The 21,027-nt window shown below is 45.9% G+C and overlaps 1 protein-coding gene across 3 annotated transcripts in view; it reads right to left on the reverse strand.

The window, feature by feature from the left end:
- The window catches only part of ABHD6 (abhydrolase domain containing 6, acylglycerol lipase), a 47,164-nt gene that overhangs the window by 11,020 nt on the left and 15,117 nt on the right, over nucleotides 1-21,027 (reverse strand). For all 3 annotated transcript variants that reach the window (XM_084795428.1, XM_084795427.1, XM_084795429.1), the window contains 5 exons: nucleotides 18,512-18,664; nucleotides 8,233-8,389; nucleotides 7,216-7,329; nucleotides 5,291-5,423; nucleotides 2,349-2,506 (listed from right to left, as the gene is read on the reverse strand). In XM_084795428.1, the coding sequence (XP_084651554.1) occupies nucleotides 2,349-2,506; nucleotides 5,291-5,423; nucleotides 7,216-7,329; nucleotides 8,233-8,389; nucleotides 18,512-18,630 (681 nt within the window). In that variant the 5' untranslated portion in view covers nucleotides 18,631-18,664. The remainder of the gene's footprint in view (nucleotides 1-2,348; nucleotides 2,507-5,290; nucleotides 5,424-7,215; nucleotides 7,330-8,232; nucleotides 8,390-18,511; nucleotides 18,665-21,027) is intronic.

Raw genomic sequence — 21,027 nt, forward strand, 5'->3', positions numbered from 1 at the left:
TCAGCCCGGGGTGCCAATGGAAGGTGGGCTTCAGACGGTGGCGCCCACTTGGAGGAAGCAGGGCACTGGCGGTATACTTTTCAGTTATGATCTACCGGGGCCTGATGTGCTTCCTGTCCTCCATGAGAGGAGCAGTCTGACCTATTACATACTTCCTGCCAGGACGTTCCGAATCACCCTAGGCTTAAAGTGCAGGGGCCAAGAGACAGTGGCCTGAGACCTCTGAACCCACAGTGTTAGAAAGGTCACCAATGCACCTGCTAGAGGCCGGAGACTGACGGACCCTGATCTTACAGAGCACAGAGCAGTAGCCACAACGTGAACAAACGCAACCGCAAGACGGTTTAACGGGCTCAGTGGCAGGTGGTCCTACCCTCCTGGAAAAGCAAGGCTTCTCTCAGTGTTTTCTTATCCCTGACAACTAAAAGCACGGAGCCTCCTTTGGTCACAACATGCTAAAGACATCCTGGTGGGAAGAGGACAGTGCCGCTTTATGACTAAAATGGTTTCGGGAGCAGAGTACACCGCTGCAAGAGATTTGGATGCTTCCCAGAAATACGCAGCACTGATGAACGAAGTCACAGTCACAAAGTCCGGATGGCACTCATTCTTAACAGCCTAGGAGAACCCCACCCCACGCTGAGTCAGGGCTCACAGCCTCCAACACAGGAGATAATCTGGGTCCATAATACGCCCTCAGCTGTGGACTTTCCTCAAATGGTCTCATTCAGACCTATGATCCTCAGTGCCTTCCTCTGCCAATGGCTCCTGCTCTGCCTTCAGGCACAGACTTCCCTTTGCATCACTTCAGTGTCCAGCTGCCTACTTGATGTGTCTCTTGGAGGCCTCAAACGCAATATGAATTTAATATATCCAAACTAGAACTCTCAGCGCACATCCCAGGCCCGAACTTCCTCCTTTCCTTTCCTTGCCCAGAAAATGCTACCTTTGCCCAGTCATACAACCTGGAAGTGACCTATGACCCCTCACTTTCCCTCACCCTCACTTCCAATCTGCCTCACGACACATCTCAGCTCTAGTGCTCCTACCCAAGTCTGTCCCCATCACCTCCAAGCCACATAATATCTTAAATGGCCCCTGTTTCTATTAGTGTTCCCCTACGGTCTTCCAGCGCCTCTCCCACTATGTGTAGGGAAAACACACACCCATTCCCATAACCTACAGGGACCTACAAGATCTTCTGAGAGCAGGTCCCAGGAGACCATGAGGACACATGGTGTTCATACTTGGTGACACCCAGGGTCATCACCTGTCACATACATTCTCTTAAGCACATCGTTGTTCGGTTGGTTGCTAGAGGCTGGTCTGATGCATTCTGATGCTAACTGCTGGCTCACAAGATCTTGTTACTGCCCAGAACCTTGCCTCCCTGATTGGCTGAATAAATATACCTGGGCAAGGCAGAAGGAAGGGGCGGGGTGAAGGTTTCTCCGGCTTTGAGCAGAGAGAACCTTGGGAAAAAGGAAGACGGAAGAAGGAGACTCGCAGTGATATAGGAATATAGCCACGTGGGCCCAGAGAAGGAACTCTGCGGGGCCGCATGGAAAGAGATGCAGAACAACGTTAGCAAGTATTTTGGGACGATGGATGGGAGGTAGCCCACATAGAAACTACTAGAAGCAGATGGAATGGGATGGAGACTGGGAGTTATTGGAGGTAATAATCTCTGCCTTGCCCCAGGTAGAGGCTTGTTATAAAATACATCAGGTGTCTGTGTTTTCATTGATTGCCAGCAGGTTAGAAAATACCACTGAAATAATAATTATAGGGCTAACAATAAGCATTTATTAGATGCCACCTTTAAAGTAACAGCAACATTTGGTACCTATATAACATGAGATGCTATCATCTCTGTTTGTGCCTTAAAATTTGTTTGTGTTTCAATACCAGCAAATATAACTCATAGGCGAAAGGCCCTTTGGGTTCACCCAAAAAAGTTTTCTTAATGTAGAAGTCTAAGAGTCTTATAATAATTTTTTTTTTTTTTGAGAATGTGATTTAGGCCCTGTCTCCTTTCCAACTCACTGTCCAGGCTCCAGCCACTTGCTTTTTTTCATTGCCACAACCCTGTGTATGGGTTTTTCCACTCTACACATGTTCCTCCAAAGTACCTTATCAAAGCCATCTTCCTCTCCCCCCCAGACCCCCACCCCACCCTCCCACCCCCTGCACTGACCTCCCCGTGTCAGCACAGTGACCGACATATCACAGACAAGCTGCTAGCTGAATAAATGCAGCAGACAGAATGGAGTCAGAGTAGGTGCAAGAGGATATGGGGGGGCAGGGCTGCTGGAGGGGGGCACGGGGGCGGTCCTGACACACTGTACCTGCTGCGGCACCTTGAAGCGGACGTAGGAACAGAGCTGGAGCATCTCGCTCATCTCTTCCGGGGTGGATGGGATCAAGGGGATTTTCTGAACGGCAGCCGAGTCATTCAGCTCTTTGAGCCGTTGTACGAACTGATTGTCAGTTGAATACTGTAGGCCTGGGATGCAAATCGGAAGAGCCCAATCATACACCGACCTTCTTACCATGCCACCGATAACGTGCAATGGCAAACCCGGGTTACAATGCCAGCTTTCATTCACCAGGGCATCCCTTTCTTAATTGGTACTGGCATCCTTGCTCAAAGTGAAAAATCCAAGTTTGAGAAATGCGTTAAAAATATATTATCCAAGATATTTTAGGGTTGGAGTTAAGCACGGTGGTACATATAGGTTCCAGGAGGCAGAGATAGGGGGATCACAAGTTCAAGGCCAGAATGGGCTATATAATCAATTCTAAGTTAGCCCAGATTAAAACAACACATGTATCTGATTGCACAGACTAGCTTGAAATGCACAAACTCAGGCTGTCCCTCTTGAACCAGAATTTGCATTTCAGCCAGCTGCAAGGGGAGGAGTCTGGTCGCCTGTGGGTAGCCCAGGCTATTTGCATGCCTGCATTATTTCGATGGAAGGAAATAATATGATGGAAAGAAAGAAAGCACAGGGCTGATTTTGTACTAGGAAGGTGAGTGACCTTCCCTGGGGGTGGAGGTGGGGGGCTGCTCCTTCAATCCCCAAGCTTTACTATTAAAAGACCAACAGATTTCAGAGACGATGCTGAGAAAAGGGGGAAGAGAAAGCCCACCACCGGGAGCTTGTCTTTGGGTTCAGGGTCCTTAACAGGCCTGAAACTGATCAACTTCCACCATAGCTGTAGTTGTTGGCTTTTTTATTGTTTTTAACTTTATTTATTTTTATTTCGTATGTGTTCATACATATGTTCAAGTATGTATGCCCGCGTGAGTGTGTCAGATGCCCTGGAACTGGAATTAGAGACAGTTGTGAGCTGTTGTACGGGTGCTGAGAATTGAACCTGGGTCTTCTCGGCAAGCAGCCATCTCTCCGTCCCCTGGTTGAAGGGTTTTAAAGGACAGTTTGTGTCACAACCTTTTTGGGGGTCAAATGGCTCTTTCACAGGGGTCGCATAGCAGATACCCTGCGTATCTGACATTTACGGCACGATTAATTACAGTAGCAAAATTACAGTTATGAAGTAGCAATGAAAATAACTTTTGGTTGGGGGTCACCACAACATGGGGAACTGAATTAAACAGCCGCAGCTGTAGGAAGGTTGAGAACCACTATGGGGGTGGGTGGGGGGGTGTATGTGTGGAAGCCATACCACAAAGGGAATGCATGGGCTCTGCTTCTATCCTGGCTCAGACATTACAGATATTTCTTTGTGCCTTAACGTTCTATTCTGGAAAATGGGGTAATACTTTTGTTTCTGTAGCTATCACACGGGTAAGAGGTCACTGAGATAGACATCCGAAGTTTGAGTACAGGAAGCTGGAGAGAGCCATTACGTAAGAGTACCCAGGACTTCTGCAGAGGACCCCAATTTGGTTTCCAGGATACACACAGTAACTAAAAAACATGTTAATTCCAGTTCTGGGGGGGGGGGGGGGGCGGGGGGAGCCTTCTCTCTTCTGACGTCTAAGGGCACCAGCCATGCACATGGTACACGTAAAATACATGCAAACAAAACATGCACACACATAAAATAAATAAATCTAAAATGATTAAAGAAGCAAATCAACAAGATTTGAGCACTCCAGTCAGGTGTGGTGGCTTATATGTCTACAATCTAGTACTCAGGAAGCTGAGGCAGGAGCATTACAAGTTCAAGGCTAATTGGGACTAAATAGACATACTCTGTCAAAACAAATAAACAAAACCCACTTTATTATGCGTAAATAATGTCCTAATATCAGGGGCACAGTGCTGCACGCCTGCAATCCCAGCATGGAGGGAGGCAGAAGCTGACAGATTTCTGTGAGTTGGAGGCCAGCCTGGTTTATAAAGGAAGTCCATGACAGTCAAGGCTACACAAAGAAACCCTGTCTCGAAACGAAACAAAAAAAAAACCCCAAAAAGTCCTACTATCAAAGACAGAAGAGGACAGGGAGCAAAGTTGGAGAAATTAATATTTTTATCTATCACATGCTATCAATTCAAACGTAAAGACTTATGGGAGAAAAATAAATTTAAACCTCCACCCTGAGGTGGTAATTTCTGGAGTTACAGCTCAAATTGTTGTAAGATGTATGTGTGTGAATATGTAAAAACGTACATATAAAATATGAGAAGAGAAAGCCGGCTGACTTTTTGAAGTGCTCTATCATGTGACTACTGGGGAAAGAAGGGGATTGTGAGGGGTGTGGTGGACACAGGCCCTGGCCTGGCCATGACTGTGGTCATAGCACATCGTACCTTGGGTGGAATTTTTTCTACTAACTCACCACTTTGTACAAGGAACACATGGTAAAAATTATTTTAAAAATCCTTAAATGAGTAAGACTTTTGGCAAAAGAAGAATGTAATAGCACAGGGCTAGGCAAGAATTCAATCTATAAAAAGACGTCAGCTCAAAAAAAAAAAAAAAAAAAAAAGAAAAGAAAAGATGTCAGCTCTTGGGAATCAATAAATGTTGCAAGTTAACATAAGCTTCACAGTCATGAGAACCAGGGGCCACGTGGCACTGCATGCTTGCCCACTGGCTCCCTCCAGTTCTCTGTGGAACTGAGCTGGCTCCACAGCTCAAGCCAGGCTGGCCACGGTTCCCACCAAACAACTGTTATCTGGGCAGAATTATCAGGGGACATTGCCTCTGACGTCTGTACCAGGAGGATGGCATGTTTTAAAGTAGTCACAGCAGCTGCTGTGCAGATGTTCCTTGAAATCCAAGTCATTCGTAAGGTTGTTCTGGTCATGAAACTCACCAGCGGGGCACACAAGACTCAGGCTACAGATGTCAGACGGGTAGTAAGCGGCGTAGACTCCAGCCACATGGCCACCCATGGAGGTGCCTATAAGGTGAAAGGGCTTTTTGTTCAGCTTAAGGCATTCGACAAACTAGGAAGAAAAACAAGAAGGAGATGTGATTACAGCTCAGATGTCAGCAAGGGCTGTAGAGCAAAGACCCCCCTCCCCCCCCTCCCGCCTCCAATACAACTGAACACTACTGGCTCTGACACTATTATACCCCATTATTTAGTTGAGCCCTGTGACAGATACGTACTTTGCTTTATATAGCACATGTGACTGTAGTGATAATTTATAAATAGAAATCAAACAACAAGGATTCCCTTCATAGGTCATAAACTGTTCTATAAAGGGCCGAAGCATGGATGTATTTTGTTTGGTTGGTCTTTTGCTCTGTGGGTTGGCCTGTCTGTGCAATTACTTGGCTCAACTACTATGTTGCCAAAGTTGCCAGAGGCTTAAGTAAGCAACCGCAGCTGTGCTCCCATAAAATTCAGTCTACAAAAGCATAGTTTGATGACTCCTGTATAATTTGAAGCGCTATCTGGGTAGATATCTGTCCACTCAGCCACCTATACATATATCTCTCATTGGAAACACATTTTCTGGATATTTAAACAAGTAATTATGTTTAGCTGCTGAGGATACAGGAGAGAGACAGACAAGAAGCCCTCATTAAAATATAGAGATTAACAGCAGAGGCAGAAATTGGCAAGTAAATATCCTTTCTTGGAAAAAAAAACCAAAAAACAAAGTGAACCTGAAATTTACAAACTACTCTGTTAAGAAAGAACTCATAGCTCAGCGTGGTGGTGCACACCTTTAATCCCAGCACTTGGAAGGCAGAGGCAGGTGGATCTCTATGAGGTCAAGGGCAGCCTGGTCTACAGAGCAAGTTCCAGGATAGCCAAGGCTACACAGAGAGAGAGAGACCCTGCTCAGCCCCTCAGAAAGAAAAGAAAAAGAAAAAGAAAGGGCTCCTGAGTGCTAATAACCTTAGGAGAGCAGCCAGAGATGGATGCTACAAAGTAACAACATGTAAAGTCTCCCACCCCTAAGCAGGCTGAAGCAGAAATGCAGACCTCTACAGGGGGACAGGTCCATAGAGTTCCAGAGGCCTTCTCAGAGGGCTGAGAAATTGCCCAGGGTTATGTTTCTCCACAGACAAATGGAAGTCAGTGGGTAGAACGCTTGCTTAGCATGTACAAATTCCTAGGTTTGATATTCCCACACAAAACATGTGGTAGCACAGGAACTGCACGTGGGAGGTAGAGGCCGGAGATTCAGAAGTTCAAGGTAACCTTTTGCCTGCATGACACCCTGCTTCAAAATACAAAACAAAGGCCGGGTGTGGCGGCACACAGGGAGGCTGAGGCAGGCTGATCACTGTGAGTTTGAGGATAGCCTGGTCTACAAAAACAGCAAGTCCAGGACAGCCAAGGCTACAAAGAGAAACCCTGTCTCGAAAAACAAAAACAAACAAAAAACCAAAAAACACAGCCGGGCGGGGTGGCGCATGCCTTTAATCCCAGCACTCGGGAGGCAGAAGCAGGAGGATCGCTGTGAGTTCGAGGCCAGCCTAGTCTACAGAGTCCAGGATGGCCAAGGCTACACAGAGAAACCCTGTCTCGAAAAAAACCAAACCAAAACAAAAACAAACAAAAGAAACAAAACAAAAAGCTCAATAGATTTAAAGGAAAAGCATCTGTAATGAGTTCAGCCCCTCCTCCAAGGATCAAAGATATAGCCCTAGGCTGCCATTTGTTTACAATCTCTTGGAGCCAGAATGTACTAGGGACTGGCCACAAGCCAGTGTGCAACTCTTGCCTGCAGTCCTTGTGCTGGGAAACTATCTGTGCACGTCAGAAGGCTCCCGGCTTACCTGGTGTATCCTTTTCACTTGCCCATCGATGGACAGGTCATCCAGGGAGGAGCGGGTGGTACCTTCGTGTCCAGGCATGTCCACACAGACCAAGTGCAGGTTCTTTGGAAGGAACTGAAAACCTAGACAGTCAGTATATGATCTACAAAACTACGTCTGCCCATTTCTCTGGGGAGGTAGCCCCACCTACCCAGTGACCCCAACAGCCACTGAGATTGTGGCGCACACCTTTAACCCCAGCACTCGGGGAGGCAGAGGCAGAGGCAGGTGGATCTCTGTGAGTTCGAGGCCAGCCTGGTCTACAGAGTTCCAGGACAGCCAAGGCTACACAGAGGAAACCCTGTCTCGGAAAAAAAACAAAGCCAACCAAACAAAAGGACTCATTAAGGCTTGAAGATGGCTGGCCTCATGGTGGCCTGAGGAAAGAACCACACGGGAACTCAATGTGATAAGTGCCTTTCACTCCTACGGACACTTACGGTCTCTCGGATCCTGACCTACTTGAAGTAGGAAGCCAGGATGCTGTCCTTTCAGGAGAAGTGCCAGCCTCAGCCTTCCCACCAGCTGGCCATGCTCACAAAGTAGAGAAAGGCCACAGGAGTTAACAGCACAAAAAGTGACTTGGAAAAGGATTCGGAAAAGCTGCCAGATCTAGATCATTTCTCTAAATGACTAAGGGGGAGGAAAAAAAAAGGACAAACAGCAAAATGAAGAGGCGTTTGGGGCTTGACAGGGAAGGAAAGAGAAAGCATGGAATGCAAGAGAAATGAGACTTGTAGGGAAAGCCCAGCCTCAAGCATCACGGCCACTCTAAGATGGAACTGTGCTTGGACACTCCCATCCTTACCCCTGCCTAAAATATCCCCAGCGTGGGAAGATTCCAGAGACACAGGTTTCTCTCAATCAATTCAGTAAGACAAAAAAGGGTCTGGATAATAGACTTCGGAAATTTTAACACTGAACTTGAGCTGTGTGCCCACCCCTCTCCTCTTAAGGCAGAAGAGTCCGGAAGTGTACCTTGACCACGCTGAGCCACATATCCTTGTGTGCAGAGAATCCATGGAGCATAAGGATGGATGGCTTGTGTCCTGGCCTGCCCCGGAAGGAGTAACAGAACTGATAGTCCTCGTGGTGTACGTAGCGGACTTGCATACCCAGTGTCCTCCGCCAGTACCTAGGGTCAAGAAGGGCAAGACACAAGTGGCGCGCTCAGGGTCCATGGCTTCAGGAGGGGCACAGGTCCTCTCCAGAGATCCCGCTTCGGGGTGACACAGATGCTGTCTGTGTCTAGCTCTTGTACTTTACTTCACTCTCAAGGAGGACTAAGAGGACAAGTATGTCACACATGTGTTAGGGAAAAGGAGGAGGACCAGCAAGGTGTGTGTGTGTGTGTGTGTGTGTTTGTGTGTGTGTGTGTGTGCACGCACGAGCACATGTGTGTTAGAGTGGATGACAATGTATGGACAGCAGAGAATAACAGGATCAGTATATATTGCATTCGTGGAAATGTCATCATGAGACTCACTATGCTCTCACAATTAATATATTGTAATAAAGAAAAGGAAAAATAATGAGAAAAAAAAAACCCTAGCACCTGAATGAACAACAAAACCGAAACAACAACAGCAACAAAAAACAACACACCGTACACAATAACCCTTTTTTTTCCCTTGTTTTTTTTGAGACAGGGTTTCTCCGTGTAGCCTTGGCTGTCCTAGATTTGCTTTGTAGACCAGGCTGGCCTCGAACTCACAGGGATACACCTGCCTCTGCCATGCGCCACCACCACGGCCCGGCCACAGTTACCTTTTGTTGGACATCTCTCGAGGCTCCAGAACTAGCTCATTGCTCAAGACCTACATGCTGGCTTGTCCTCTGGCTTCGTTTCACGTACACCAGCAGTTGAAGGCTCAGCGTCTGTTGGTTACGAAAGCCTTGGCAAGGCTGTGACTTGGCCTCAAGTCCATTTCAATATGAGATTACATTGAAACAAACTGACCTCTTAACATGAAAAATCTCTTCAAAAGCGGGGCATGGTGGCACGTGCCTTTAATCCCAGGACTCTGGGAGAAAGAGGCAAGTTATCTTTGTGAATTCGAGGCCAACCTGGTCTACAAAGTCCAGGACAGCCAAGGCTATATAAAGGAACCCTGTTTTGAAGAAGAAAAAAAAAAAAAAAAAGAAGACGAAGAAGAAGCCCTGTTTTGAAAAATCAAAAGAAAAGCAAAATCTGGTCAAAGGTGAAAGATAACTAAATCATCAAAATATCTTCTCTGTGATATGGTAGACTTTAGCCAGCAGAGGCAGCCAAGTCTTGTAAAAGTAAGGTATCAAATGCGTTAGACCTTTGTGTGTGGAAAAAAAAAAAAAGAACTTTTTGTGATATAAAGTGAGGAAGTTTGGCCATATATTCATGTTTACTTGTATCTACAGACAAAAAGTGTGGGTGCTAGCTGTTCTAAAAAAACTCAGGAAGTGGGAACTGGTAAAAGAAAAATGATTTTTTTAGTTTTGGCCAGAACTGGAAAGAGAAAAATTCCCAGCCTTTCTCTACTGGGCCTTATTCAATTTACAGAAATGGTGAGCCAGGAGCCAGGAATAGTACATGCATAGACTTAGCTACAAGTTAAGTTATCTAAACTGTGAGCCATGCTGTTCCCAGGAGGCCTTTGGTTCCAGCGTCTGGTCTACCCTCACTGCCAGCATGGAATTTCCTGAAGAAACTCTAATTTTTTATTTTATTTTTATTTATTTATTTAGAGACAGGATCTCTCTAAGTAGTCCCTGGCTGTCCTGGAACTCACTATGTAAACCAGGTTGTGCATGAATTCACAGAGATCTTCCTGCCTCTGCCTCCCACGTATTAGGATTAAAGGTGTGTGGCACCACATCCCGAAAAAAAAATTCTACATTTTTATTTTGTTTGTTTGTTTTGGTTTTTTTGAGACAGGGTTTCTCTGTGTAGCCTTGGCTGTCCTGGACTTGCTTTGTAGACGAGGCTGGCCTTGAACTTACAGAGATCTGGCTACCTCTGCCTCCCAGAGTGCTAGGATTACAGGTGTCCACCCCCCACCGCACCCAGCAAAATTCTGATTTAAAAAATAATGATGAGAAGTAGGGGCTACCTCTGACATGAACTCTGGTGCCCACTTCCCCCTGGTGAGGTGGCCCTGGCAGGCCACAGAGGAAGAGGATGCGCACAGTCCTTTTAAGACTTGAGAGGCTGGGGTCAGATGATAGGGAAAGAAGGCTCCCCCTTGCTGAGGACTAGGGGAGAGGGGAGGAGGGAGGAAGGGAGGGGGCTACAATTGGGATGTAAAGTAGATATATTAATGACAAAATTCAATAAAAAAAGAATTTATGTGTGTGGGTGTTCTGCCCACAACTATATATGTCTATGTACTATATACATGGCTGGTTACCCACAGAGCTAGCAGAGGGCATTGAATTCCTTGGGAAATGGAGTTACGTATGATTGTGAGCATCCATGTAGGTACTAGGAATCAAACTTGGGTCCTCTGGAAGAGTGGCCAGAACTCCTAACCACTGAGCCATTGCTCCAGCCCTGAAATTCTGTTCTCTCTCTCCCTCTCCCCCCCCCCTCTCCAAATATATATATATATATATATATATATATATATATATATATATATATATATATATATATATATGATGACGATGTACACAGTGCACTGCCTTCATATACACCTACAGACCAGAAGAGGGCATTAGATCTCATTGTAGATGGCTGTGAGCCACCATGTGGCTGCTGGGAATTGAACTCAGGACCTCTGGAAGAGCAGCCAGTGCTCTTAACCTCTACAAGCCAGCTCTCCAGTCCCAATTCTGGTTCTCTTACAGCTTCTGTATATGTAGACTTTTTTAAAAAAAAGATTTATTTATTTACTATTATGTACACAGTGTTCTGCTGCATGTGCACCTGCAGACCAGAAGAGGCCATCAGATCCCATTATAGATGGCTGTGAGCCACCATGTGGTTGCTGGGAATTGAACTCAGGACCTCTGCAAGAGCGGTCAATGCTCGTAACCACTGAGCCATCTCTCCAGCCCCTGTATATGTAGACTTTCAAAGTGAAAAGTAGCATTTTTCCTCCCACTCCCCCCCCCCCCCTTTTAGACCAGTTTTAATGTCCTACCTTTCTAAGAAGCAATCTAGCATTAGCCATCAGGAGTTTAAAAATTGGCCTATTAATTATACTTCCAAGAATAATTCATCCCAAGGAGATAAGAAGAAACATTAACAAAAAGAAAAACTTGGGAAAAAAAATAGGTCACAGAAACACGAATAGAAGGGCTGGGATGTGACTCAGGGGTAAGATATTCCTCCAGTATGCACGGCCCTGGGTTCTTTCCCCAGCACTGGAAAAATACGCAGTGAAGAATATGTGAGAACAGAGGCTGAGACCAGCAAAATGCAGCTATATAGCAAGGAATGCCAGCATTGACAAGAAACTCAGAAGAGGCAAGGAATGAGTCTCCCTCAACACTAACGAGAACTACCCTCTTAGCACCCCAATTCCATGTTCCAAACTCAAGAAACATGAGACAGTTTGTACAGTTCTGGTTTTAGATACCCAGTTCCTAGTTAATAATCACAGGTGGCCTACCATGTCTTTTTTTTTACCAGCACTTAGAATTGCTAGTCAGGTTGGGTTTTTGTTTGTTTGTTTGTTTTTTGAGACTGAGTTTCTCTGTGTAGCCCTGGCTGTCCTTGAATACACTCTGTACACCAGGTTGGCCTCGAACTTAGAGAGCTGCCTGCCTCTGCCTCCCGAGTGCTGGGGTTAAAGGCATGCACAACTCACCCAGCTATCAGGTTGGTTTTGTTTCTGAAGTGTATTTATTTTTGTATGGATGGATGTTTTGTGTGCATGTATGTCCACGGGTATGCCTGGTGCTCTCAGAGCCCGGAATATGGAGTCAGATTCTCTGGAACTGGAGTTCCAAATGGTGTGGGTACTGGAAATGCGCCCAATTCCTCTGGAAGAGCAGCCAGTGTTCTTAACTGCTGTGCCATCCCTCCTGCCCGGATGGTTTTTTTTTTCTTTTTTCTTTTTCTTTTCTTTTGACTTTAGCCTTTTTGATAAGGAGCTAATAGTATCTCACTGTACTTTGTTTTCAGTTCACATTTGAACCCTTGACCTTACACACCCTCTTGCTCACCTCCCCAGCGCTCAGATTCACTGTGGCTTTGAGTGTCCCTATGACCAATGAACCAGAGTAATCGCTTTATTTCAGGCCATGGGCTATTTGGTACCGTCTCTGTGAAGTGTCGGAGTTTTCTGTCCATTGCTTCCAGTTATGCTCTATAAAAACTTACTGTAGGAATTCTTTATATACGCCGGTTGCAAGTTCTTTATGAACAGACTTCCTGCAAATACACATGGCCACCCGTTGGTTTGCATTTTCACTTCCTAAATAGTGTTCCTTTGGGGAGAAAGTATGCTAAGGATTGAACACAGTGTCCAGGGCACGCTGGGCACACCCACTGTTGAGCTACATGCCAGTTTGGTCTTTCTGGTTAACAATACCTCTTCATTTAAGATGATACAGTTAAACTGAACAATTTTTATGGCTAGAAGATTTTATGCCATGTTTCTGCCTATCTCATTCAAACGGCAAGAAAACACATTTCCATGTTGTTTAAAGAAAGATTTGTTAGACAGGCATGGTGGTGCACACCTTTAATCCCAGCACCTGGGAGGCAGAGGCAGGCAGAGGGCTGTGAGTTCGAGGTCAGCCTGGTCTACGAAGTGAATCCAGGACAGCCAAGGCTACTCAGAGAAACCCTGTCTTGAAAAAAAAAATACAAAAACAAAACAACAACAAAAAAGCCCACAAAGATTTGTTGAGTGTTTACACTAAATCTATCAGGTTTGCCTTTCGTGCAGAGTATCAACTTGCAGAAGGGTTGTGTTTGTTTTTCTATAGCTATAAAACAATGCAAGCTCAGAGTGTAAAACCACCCTTCATTAGTCCCTGTGCAGGTGAGAAGTGTGGGCACCTGGCTCAGGGCTTCGGCCCTGACATCAAGGCCTCGGGCAGGTGGTCTCTCGCTCAGCCCTGAGCTCATTCAGCTGGTTGGCAGAACTCAATTCCTTGTGGGTGCAGGACTGAAGGCCCCGTGTCCTTGCTAGCTGCTGGGAACTCTCTGCCTCCTCCAGTCTGGATCCCTTTCTAACATAGCACATTTCCATATCATTGTAAATCTACCTCTGGACACCTCTGGCCCACTGTTCGATTTGTCCTCTGTACCACTTTTCACGGTGACTTGACTTCTGTAACTTCATAATTAAGTCTTGAGAGCTAATAATATAAATCACCTAGATTCACTCTTCAAGACCACCTTGTTCAGTTGGCCCCCTCTCCTTTTCTTTATTAAGGATTTGCTTAGTTGGATGGGACAGAAGGCTCAGCTAAGTGGACTGGCTGCTCTTGCAAAGGACGCAGGTTCAGTTTCCAGCACCCACGTGGCACCTCATAACTCCATTTCCAGGGTATCTGACTCCCTCTTCTGCCTTTGTGGGCATCATGCACACACATGATAATATACATACATGCAGATAAATACTTATATACATAAAATAAAAGCAAATATCTAAAAAAAAAAGAACTAGGAGAGGGATTAGTTGGGGAAAAGAAGGGAGAGGACAAGAGAGGGTAACAAGCGGTGAACACAACCAAAACACATAACATATATGTGCAAAAATGTTATAATGAAACTCACCCTAACTACTATAGCTTATACATGCTAATAAAAACTTTTTATGAAGAAGAGCTTTTTATCTAGAGCTTCAGCAGTCTTTCCTGTAAAATGAGGTGAATGACATTTCCTTCCAACCTGAAGGACCATATAAAAGTTAAACATGTCTAAACTAACGAAAGAAGCTACTTGCCCTAATTCACTTTCTAAACTGTGGTAGAGATCCGTGACCAAAAGCAGGAGGAACCGGTTTATTTTGGCTCACACAGCCTGGGTCACAGTCCGTCAAGGGAAGCCACGGCAGGAACTCACAGCAGCAACCCTGAGGCAGGAACGGAAGCAGCAGCCATGGAACACCAGTCATTACTGGCTTGTTCCGTATACTTTTTTTTTATATACAGCCCAGGAGCACTGGCCCAGGGGTTTCACCACCCACAGTGGGCTGAACCTTCCCACATCAATTATTAAGCCAATGCCAGTTTAATGGAGACATTTTCTCAACTGAAGTTCCCTCTTCAAGAGATCATCCTAGCTCATGTCAAGTTGACCAAAAACTAACCAGCACGCTGCTTATCAAGTGCCACCAGAAACCAACCAGGAAGGGTGTGCCACAGGGCTTGCCAGCATCTGTTGTTTCTACTTGGGTGACAATAGTGATGAGTCACTTGAGTCCAGGCCAGGTTTGCAACTCTATTGGCGATCATGACAAGCAGCCAAGCAAGCCTTTGGAGCCCCGTGACTGAGGGATAGAAGTGACGTATGGGAAAGCTGCGCATCCTCTGACAGCACTGTGTAAATGCCACTCACAGGGAGGAGATTATGGGGAAGCGGACTGTGCTTTTCAGTGTAGCAGAGGAAGCCGCTAGTGGGACTTCTGACAGCTCTGTGGGACGGCATGGAGGGTGTTGTTGCTAAGATCTCTCATGTCACCTCGCCATCTGGCATGATCTGAAAAGTATTCCAGGATTTTCATTCTCTTCAACTAGCTGAGTCTTCCTTTTGGCTTGTGAGTCTGAGTTCACAGAATAAAGCGCAGTGTGTGTGTGTGTGTGTGTTGCTGGCTCCGAGCTGGGTGACAGTCAGGCTTTAAGATAATCATTCAATCACACTGACCACCAACAGAGGAGTAAATGCCCTGCTCAGTGGGGCCCCTGGCTTTGGTGGGATCACTTGCTAATTAAAGCGAACGGTTTGCTCTGCAGCATTATTATGAAAGAGCCACAGACAGAAACAACCCAAGCGTTCATCAACAGCTGAATGTGTAACCACAATGTGGTCTAATCACACTATCCCTGTTTTTTCCTTCCATCACAAAAACCCTGAAGACTGGTAACTTCTAAAGGAAACCGGTTTATTCAGGTTAATTGTTCTAGAGAAGTGGTTCTCCACCTGTGGGTCACAACCTGGAGGTGGGGGTGGGGGTGGAGCGATTCTTTCACAGGAGCTGCGCATCAGATATTTATAATTACAAGTCACAACAGTAGCAAAATCGCAGTTATAAAGTAGCAAGGAAAATAATTTTATGGTTGGGGTCAGCACACCATGAGGAACTATATTAAAGGGTTGCAGCATTAGGAAGGTTGAGGACCTCCGTTCTAGAGGCTGAGAAGTCTGAGCCATGGTGTCACTTCCGCTTGGCTTTTGGTTTAAGGTTTTCAGCTGTTTCAACTCATGACAGAAAGGCATAGGGCAAGTGGCCATGCACTGAAAAGACAAAACATGAGGTTCTGCTTCCATCTGCCTACCTGTGATGTCACCGCCTACCTGTCGTGGGGGCGTGGCCCTGCCCAGTATATAAAAACACAGGCCTACCCTGCCCCCCTCTCTCCCTCTCTCCCTCTCTTCCTCTTCCTCTCTCTTCTTCCTCTGCCTCTGGGAAGGCTGAGGCAGGAGGATCACACACTTAACTTAGTGTGAATTTTGGGGAGATAGAAAAGATCCAGAATAGCACAGTCATCACGACAGTATATTACTATAAATACAATAAAAACCACTCAACTCTTCACTTTAATATGGTGAATTTTGGGTCAAGTAGAACTTGGTAAAAACAGTAAAGATTATTTGCTAAGAAGATCTTTTTCCTCTTTAAAAAAAAGGGGGGGGGGCAGCTGGAGAGATGGCTCAGAGGTTAAGAGCACTGGTTGCTCTTCCAGAGGTCCTGAGTTCAATTCCCAGCAACCACAGGGTGGCTCACAACCATCTACAATAAGATCTGGTTCCCTCTTCTGGTGTGCAGGCACATGTAGGCAGAATACTATATGCATAATAATAGTAAATAAATAAATAAATCTTTTTTTTAAAAATGTTTAGACTACTCTGATACCCTGATTCTGATAATGTGCTTCTTAAGAGTCTAGGGAACTTGGGGGTGGGGAGACTAACATGGCATTGAGGCAGCCGTAGCTGTGGTTACTGTCCACATGTGCAAACTGCATTCTCTGTTTCAAGTTCATTTGTAACTATAATGGCATCTGTGTGTGGAGGAGCAAGCTCCTGGGCAGGGCCTTGAGGTGGAGACATGGCTCTGACTGCTTCATGTCCAGGCCCACCCAGGAGTCTTGGCGATGCAGCAAGGACAGTGGCATATATATAGGCAGCGAGAGGTCTGATTTGTCAGTGCAGAGGCGGGATCCTCTGAAAGGGTGACAGCCCCATCAATGCAGAAAAGGCTGAGTGAATGAAAGACCATAAACATTGTGTTGTATTTGCTGCTTCCCAAAGCTTGGAGCCTGAGCAGCCTGTGGAAAATTCCACAAGCCAGTGAAACAAAAGGGAGCCAGAAAGGAGGGCAGATAGAGGGCATCAGCCTCCTGGCACTCATCCCGTGTGCAAAGGCTTCTTCTAACGGCCCAAAGCTCAGATAAGTCTCCTGGGGCATATCTACAGTGCGTACAGGAACCTGGTCTGTTTCAGTACTCATTTCATTATGACGTGGAGGAAGGTTGGCTTTATCTCATAAAATGTCCAGTAGCACAGAAAAAAAATCAACACAGCATAGCACTTTCTTTTCAAATGCTAACCTTTTAGGATGGAGGAAAATAGGTCAGTGCTAGGGGTCCTGCCTGTGTGCGCAAGCCCTGGGGTCAATCCTCCAATAGGCAACAACAGCTAGGCTAGAATTAGGTAAGAGTGTCTGTTTAAGGTAAGTGTGTTTACTTTTACTCTTTTACATTAGTTAGTTTTTATGGCAAGTGTTCCACATTACATTAGAGAGATCTCTCTCTCTCTCTCTCTCTCTCTCTCTCTCTCTCTCTCTCTCTCTCTCTCTCTTTCCCGAGACAGGGTTTCTCTGTATAGCCTTGGCTATCCTGGACTCGGTTTGTAGGCCAGGCTGGCCTTGAACTCACAGCGCTCCACCTGCCTTTCCTTCCCCAGTGCTGGGATTAAAGGCGTGCACCACCATGCCTGGCTAAAATTTAAAACAGGCTTAAGGCTAAAGAAAATACAGAAGAAAAGGACAGACAGACACATACTAAGGCAGGGCAGGAGTGACGGTGGTAAGAACTGCAGATATTCGGGAGTTGTATTTGTCTCTCCACCTCACCAGTTAACAGTTCTAGAGCAAGGCTGGGTATGCCGGCATATCCTTGTAACCCCAGGATTTGGGAGGCAGGAGATCAGGAGTCCTCTTCACGGCAAGCCTAGGCTACATAAGATCTCATCTCAAAACACTAGACCCAAATGACTGTGGTGGGGCACGCCTTCCATGCCGGCTCTTCCAAAACAGAGGCAGGCAGATCTCCAGGGCCTTGAGGCCAGCTGCTCTACAGAGAATTCTAGGCTCGCCACAGCTACTTACTGAGACCTGTCTCAAAACCCAGACAAAACAGTAAAACCCCAAACAGTTCTAGGGTACATTTAAAACACATTTTGTGCCACATGCGCACTTGCCACTGCATGTTCCAGTGTTCTTAAGTGTCTCAATGACATCCTGGACCTGATGGCTAGGAGGGAAAAGCCTTGGGAGTCTTGAGTGATCCTGAGGGCAAACAGGCTGTCAGAAACTCGAAATAGTCGGCCTGCTTTGAAGCAGCTGTCAGTTCAAATACACACTCTGCTAGGCGTGGTGGCACACACCTTTAATCCCAGCACTTGGGAAACAGGGGGCAGGCAGGTGGATCTCTGTGAGTTCGAGGCCAGCCTGGTCTACAAAGAAAGTCCAGGACAGCCAGGGCTCTATGTAACAGGAAAACCCTATCTCAAAAATGAACAAACAAATAAAAAAAAAACAAGAACATATCCCAAATTCGAAAGAGGGGCTTGAGAGATGGTTCAATGGCTAAGAGCATACACTGCTGCTTCAGAGGATTATGAACATGGCAGCTTACAACTGTCGGTGGCTCTAAGCTCAGGGCACCCAACACCCTTTTCTGGCCTCTGTGGGTACCAGTCATGCACGTGGTCCATAGACACGCACACAGGCAAAACACTCATACACATAAAAATAAGTATTTTTTTAAAAAACTTAAAAGATTTCAAAAAAAAGATGTATGACAAGGAACCAGGACCAGGAGAAAGTAAGGATGACAATGCTGTGATACTTTAAAAACCTCAGTTATACAGCTGACTTACCAATAGTAGATTTTTATCAGTGCTGAAGGCCACAGGAGAAAAGAAGCGATGAATGCCAGGATTGGAATGGCCAGCGTCCCACCCGCAATCACAAACATGTTGACCACATCGAGATCCATCCTGCTCCTTGAGGCTTGCTGGCACCTGCAGAGGCTGGACAGAGGGCGACAGTATTGAAACCATCCCAGAGGGGAAAAGAGGAAGACGCGGAAAGGGAAGGGACCCCCGAATGAAAGAAAACACACGTGGCACCTGGATGTGACCTGGAAAACTTGGGAGGACCTTGGGCCTCAAAATGTGAAATCAAAACTACACGGTGCACTGCCAAGGATGACTGGAGAGAGCTGATACCAGTGGGTATCAGACAGTAGCAGTATGCAAAGTGCTACCGTTCTTGAGCATTCAACACAACTGTACCTGTGGACAAAGCGGAATGTCGTGCCTAAGAGAAGCCTGCTCTAATGTTGAGGTGTGGGTGAGGTGCATTTGCAGGGGTGGGAGGGTATATATAGACTGGTATCCAGCACTCTCATTTAGAAGTTCAGGAGAAAAAGTAATGTATGTGAATTGTTAATTATAATGTATTATTGCTTCAGGTCTTTTATTGATTTGCAATATTTTATTTTCATTGATGGATTGAGACAAGTCTACTATGTAACCTAGGCTGGCTTGAAACTCACTATGTAGCCCAGGTTGGCCTAGAAGAGCTTGAGAGATGAGATGGCTCAGTGGTTAGGAACACTTACTGCTCTTTTGTTTTTTGTTTTTGTTTGTTTTTGTTTTGAGACAGGGTTTCTCTACATAATAGCACTGACTAATGTCCCAGACTTTGTAGAACAGGCTGGCCTTGAACTCATAGAGATCAGCCTGCCTCTGCCTCCCCAAGTGCTGGGATTAAAGGTGTGCACCACCACACCCAGCCACTTACTGCTCTTAAGGAGGACCTGGCTTGGGCTCTCAGTACCCACAGTGTGACTCACAACCACCTGTAACTCCAGTTCCAGAAGACCTGATGCCTTCTTCTACCTTCCTCAGGCACATAAGCACTTCCTTAAGGACTTGTGTATGTACATACATGCAGGTAAAATACCCATTTACATAAAATAAAAATTAGATTAAAAATATATAACTGGCCATGGTGGCACACGCCTTTAATCCCAGCACTTGGGAGGCAGAGGCAGGCAAATCTCTATAAACTCAAGGCCAGCCTGGTCTATAGAGTGAGTCCAGGACAGTCAGGGTTACACAGAGAAAGCCTGTCTTGATATATACAACCAAATGAGAGAGAGAGAGAGAGAGAGGGAGGGAGAGAGAGAGAGAGAGAGAGAGAGAGAGAGAGAGAGAGAGAGAGAAGTTATATCCATTTTACAGGTGAGAACACCGAGGGAGAGAGAACAGAAGCCTGGTCTGCTCATGCAACTGTCCTCTCAGCTGCTGAGTCACTGGAAGGGAAGAAGTTTTCCCAGCATGCTTCAATCACTCTTGTAGAAGCACACTTTCTTCAGGGCAAGAATAACCGCATATGTTCTTTCTTAGTGCCTGGAATAGCACAAGGCAAACACAAAGTACAAACAGACTGAAGAAAAGCAAAGGGACAAGATGGGATTAATCCTGTACTCCATGTTTTAGGGGAGGAAAAGCTACAGTGCTACAAAAGACTCTAGTTTTCCCCTAGAAGTTAAGCAGTTATAAATCTTCCTGGAGAGGTTGCCTATTAAGTTCAAGGCATAAGGGTTGGGGAAAGGTGCATGGCTCAGTGAGAGAACCCTAGCGCACACAGGGCTCTGGTTCCAGTCCAACACTGCAGGGGAACACAGCTGGCAGAATGCACACCGCCCGAAGAATAAATGTGTATAAATCTGCATGTTGGCTAGGTATGGCAGTGCACGCCTTGCACACGCCTTTTAATCCCAGCACTCGGGTGGCAGAGGCAGGTAGGTATCTGTGAGTTTGAGGCTTGTGGGTCTCATGCGAGCTGATGGATGCAGGAACTCAGCTTCCATATCACAGGACATCCTTAGAAAGTGCCCAGACCCACTGTGATTTAGACTCCTGAGCTGGGATGTTAATGACCCAACATCCCATCACTCTAGGACATTTTATGCCCGAGGTTATGTACATCATGAGTTCTGACACTGGAGACGGAAGGCAAACAAAGAAAACACCTTCCTCTCTGCCTGTGTCTGCTGTGGACATCACGCTTTCGAGGGAAGTTCTACCAGGTCCATCTTTGGAGCAGAAGGGACTCTTGTGTGACACGATCAACTTAACAAGGTTTGGGTTTCCCCCAGAGAACCCCACCCTCTCCCTGACAAGATCAAAGGAAGCCAAGCCCTAACCGAGGAAGCTACGTTCATGTTTTCTAGTGGTTCTCAACCTGTTGGTTGCGATCCCTTTAGGTCAAATGATCCTTTCACAGGGGTCACATATCAGTTATTTACATTATGACTCATAACAACAGCAAAATTATAGTTATGAAGTAGTAGCGAAAATAACTTTATGGTTGGGGGTCACCA

The sequence above is a fragment of the Acomys minous genome (genome assembly GCF_964271855.1).
Source record: "Acomys minous genome assembly, chromosome: 9".
Classification (NCBI taxonomy): Eukaryota; Metazoa; Chordata; class Mammalia; order Rodentia; family Muridae; genus Acomys; species Acomys minous.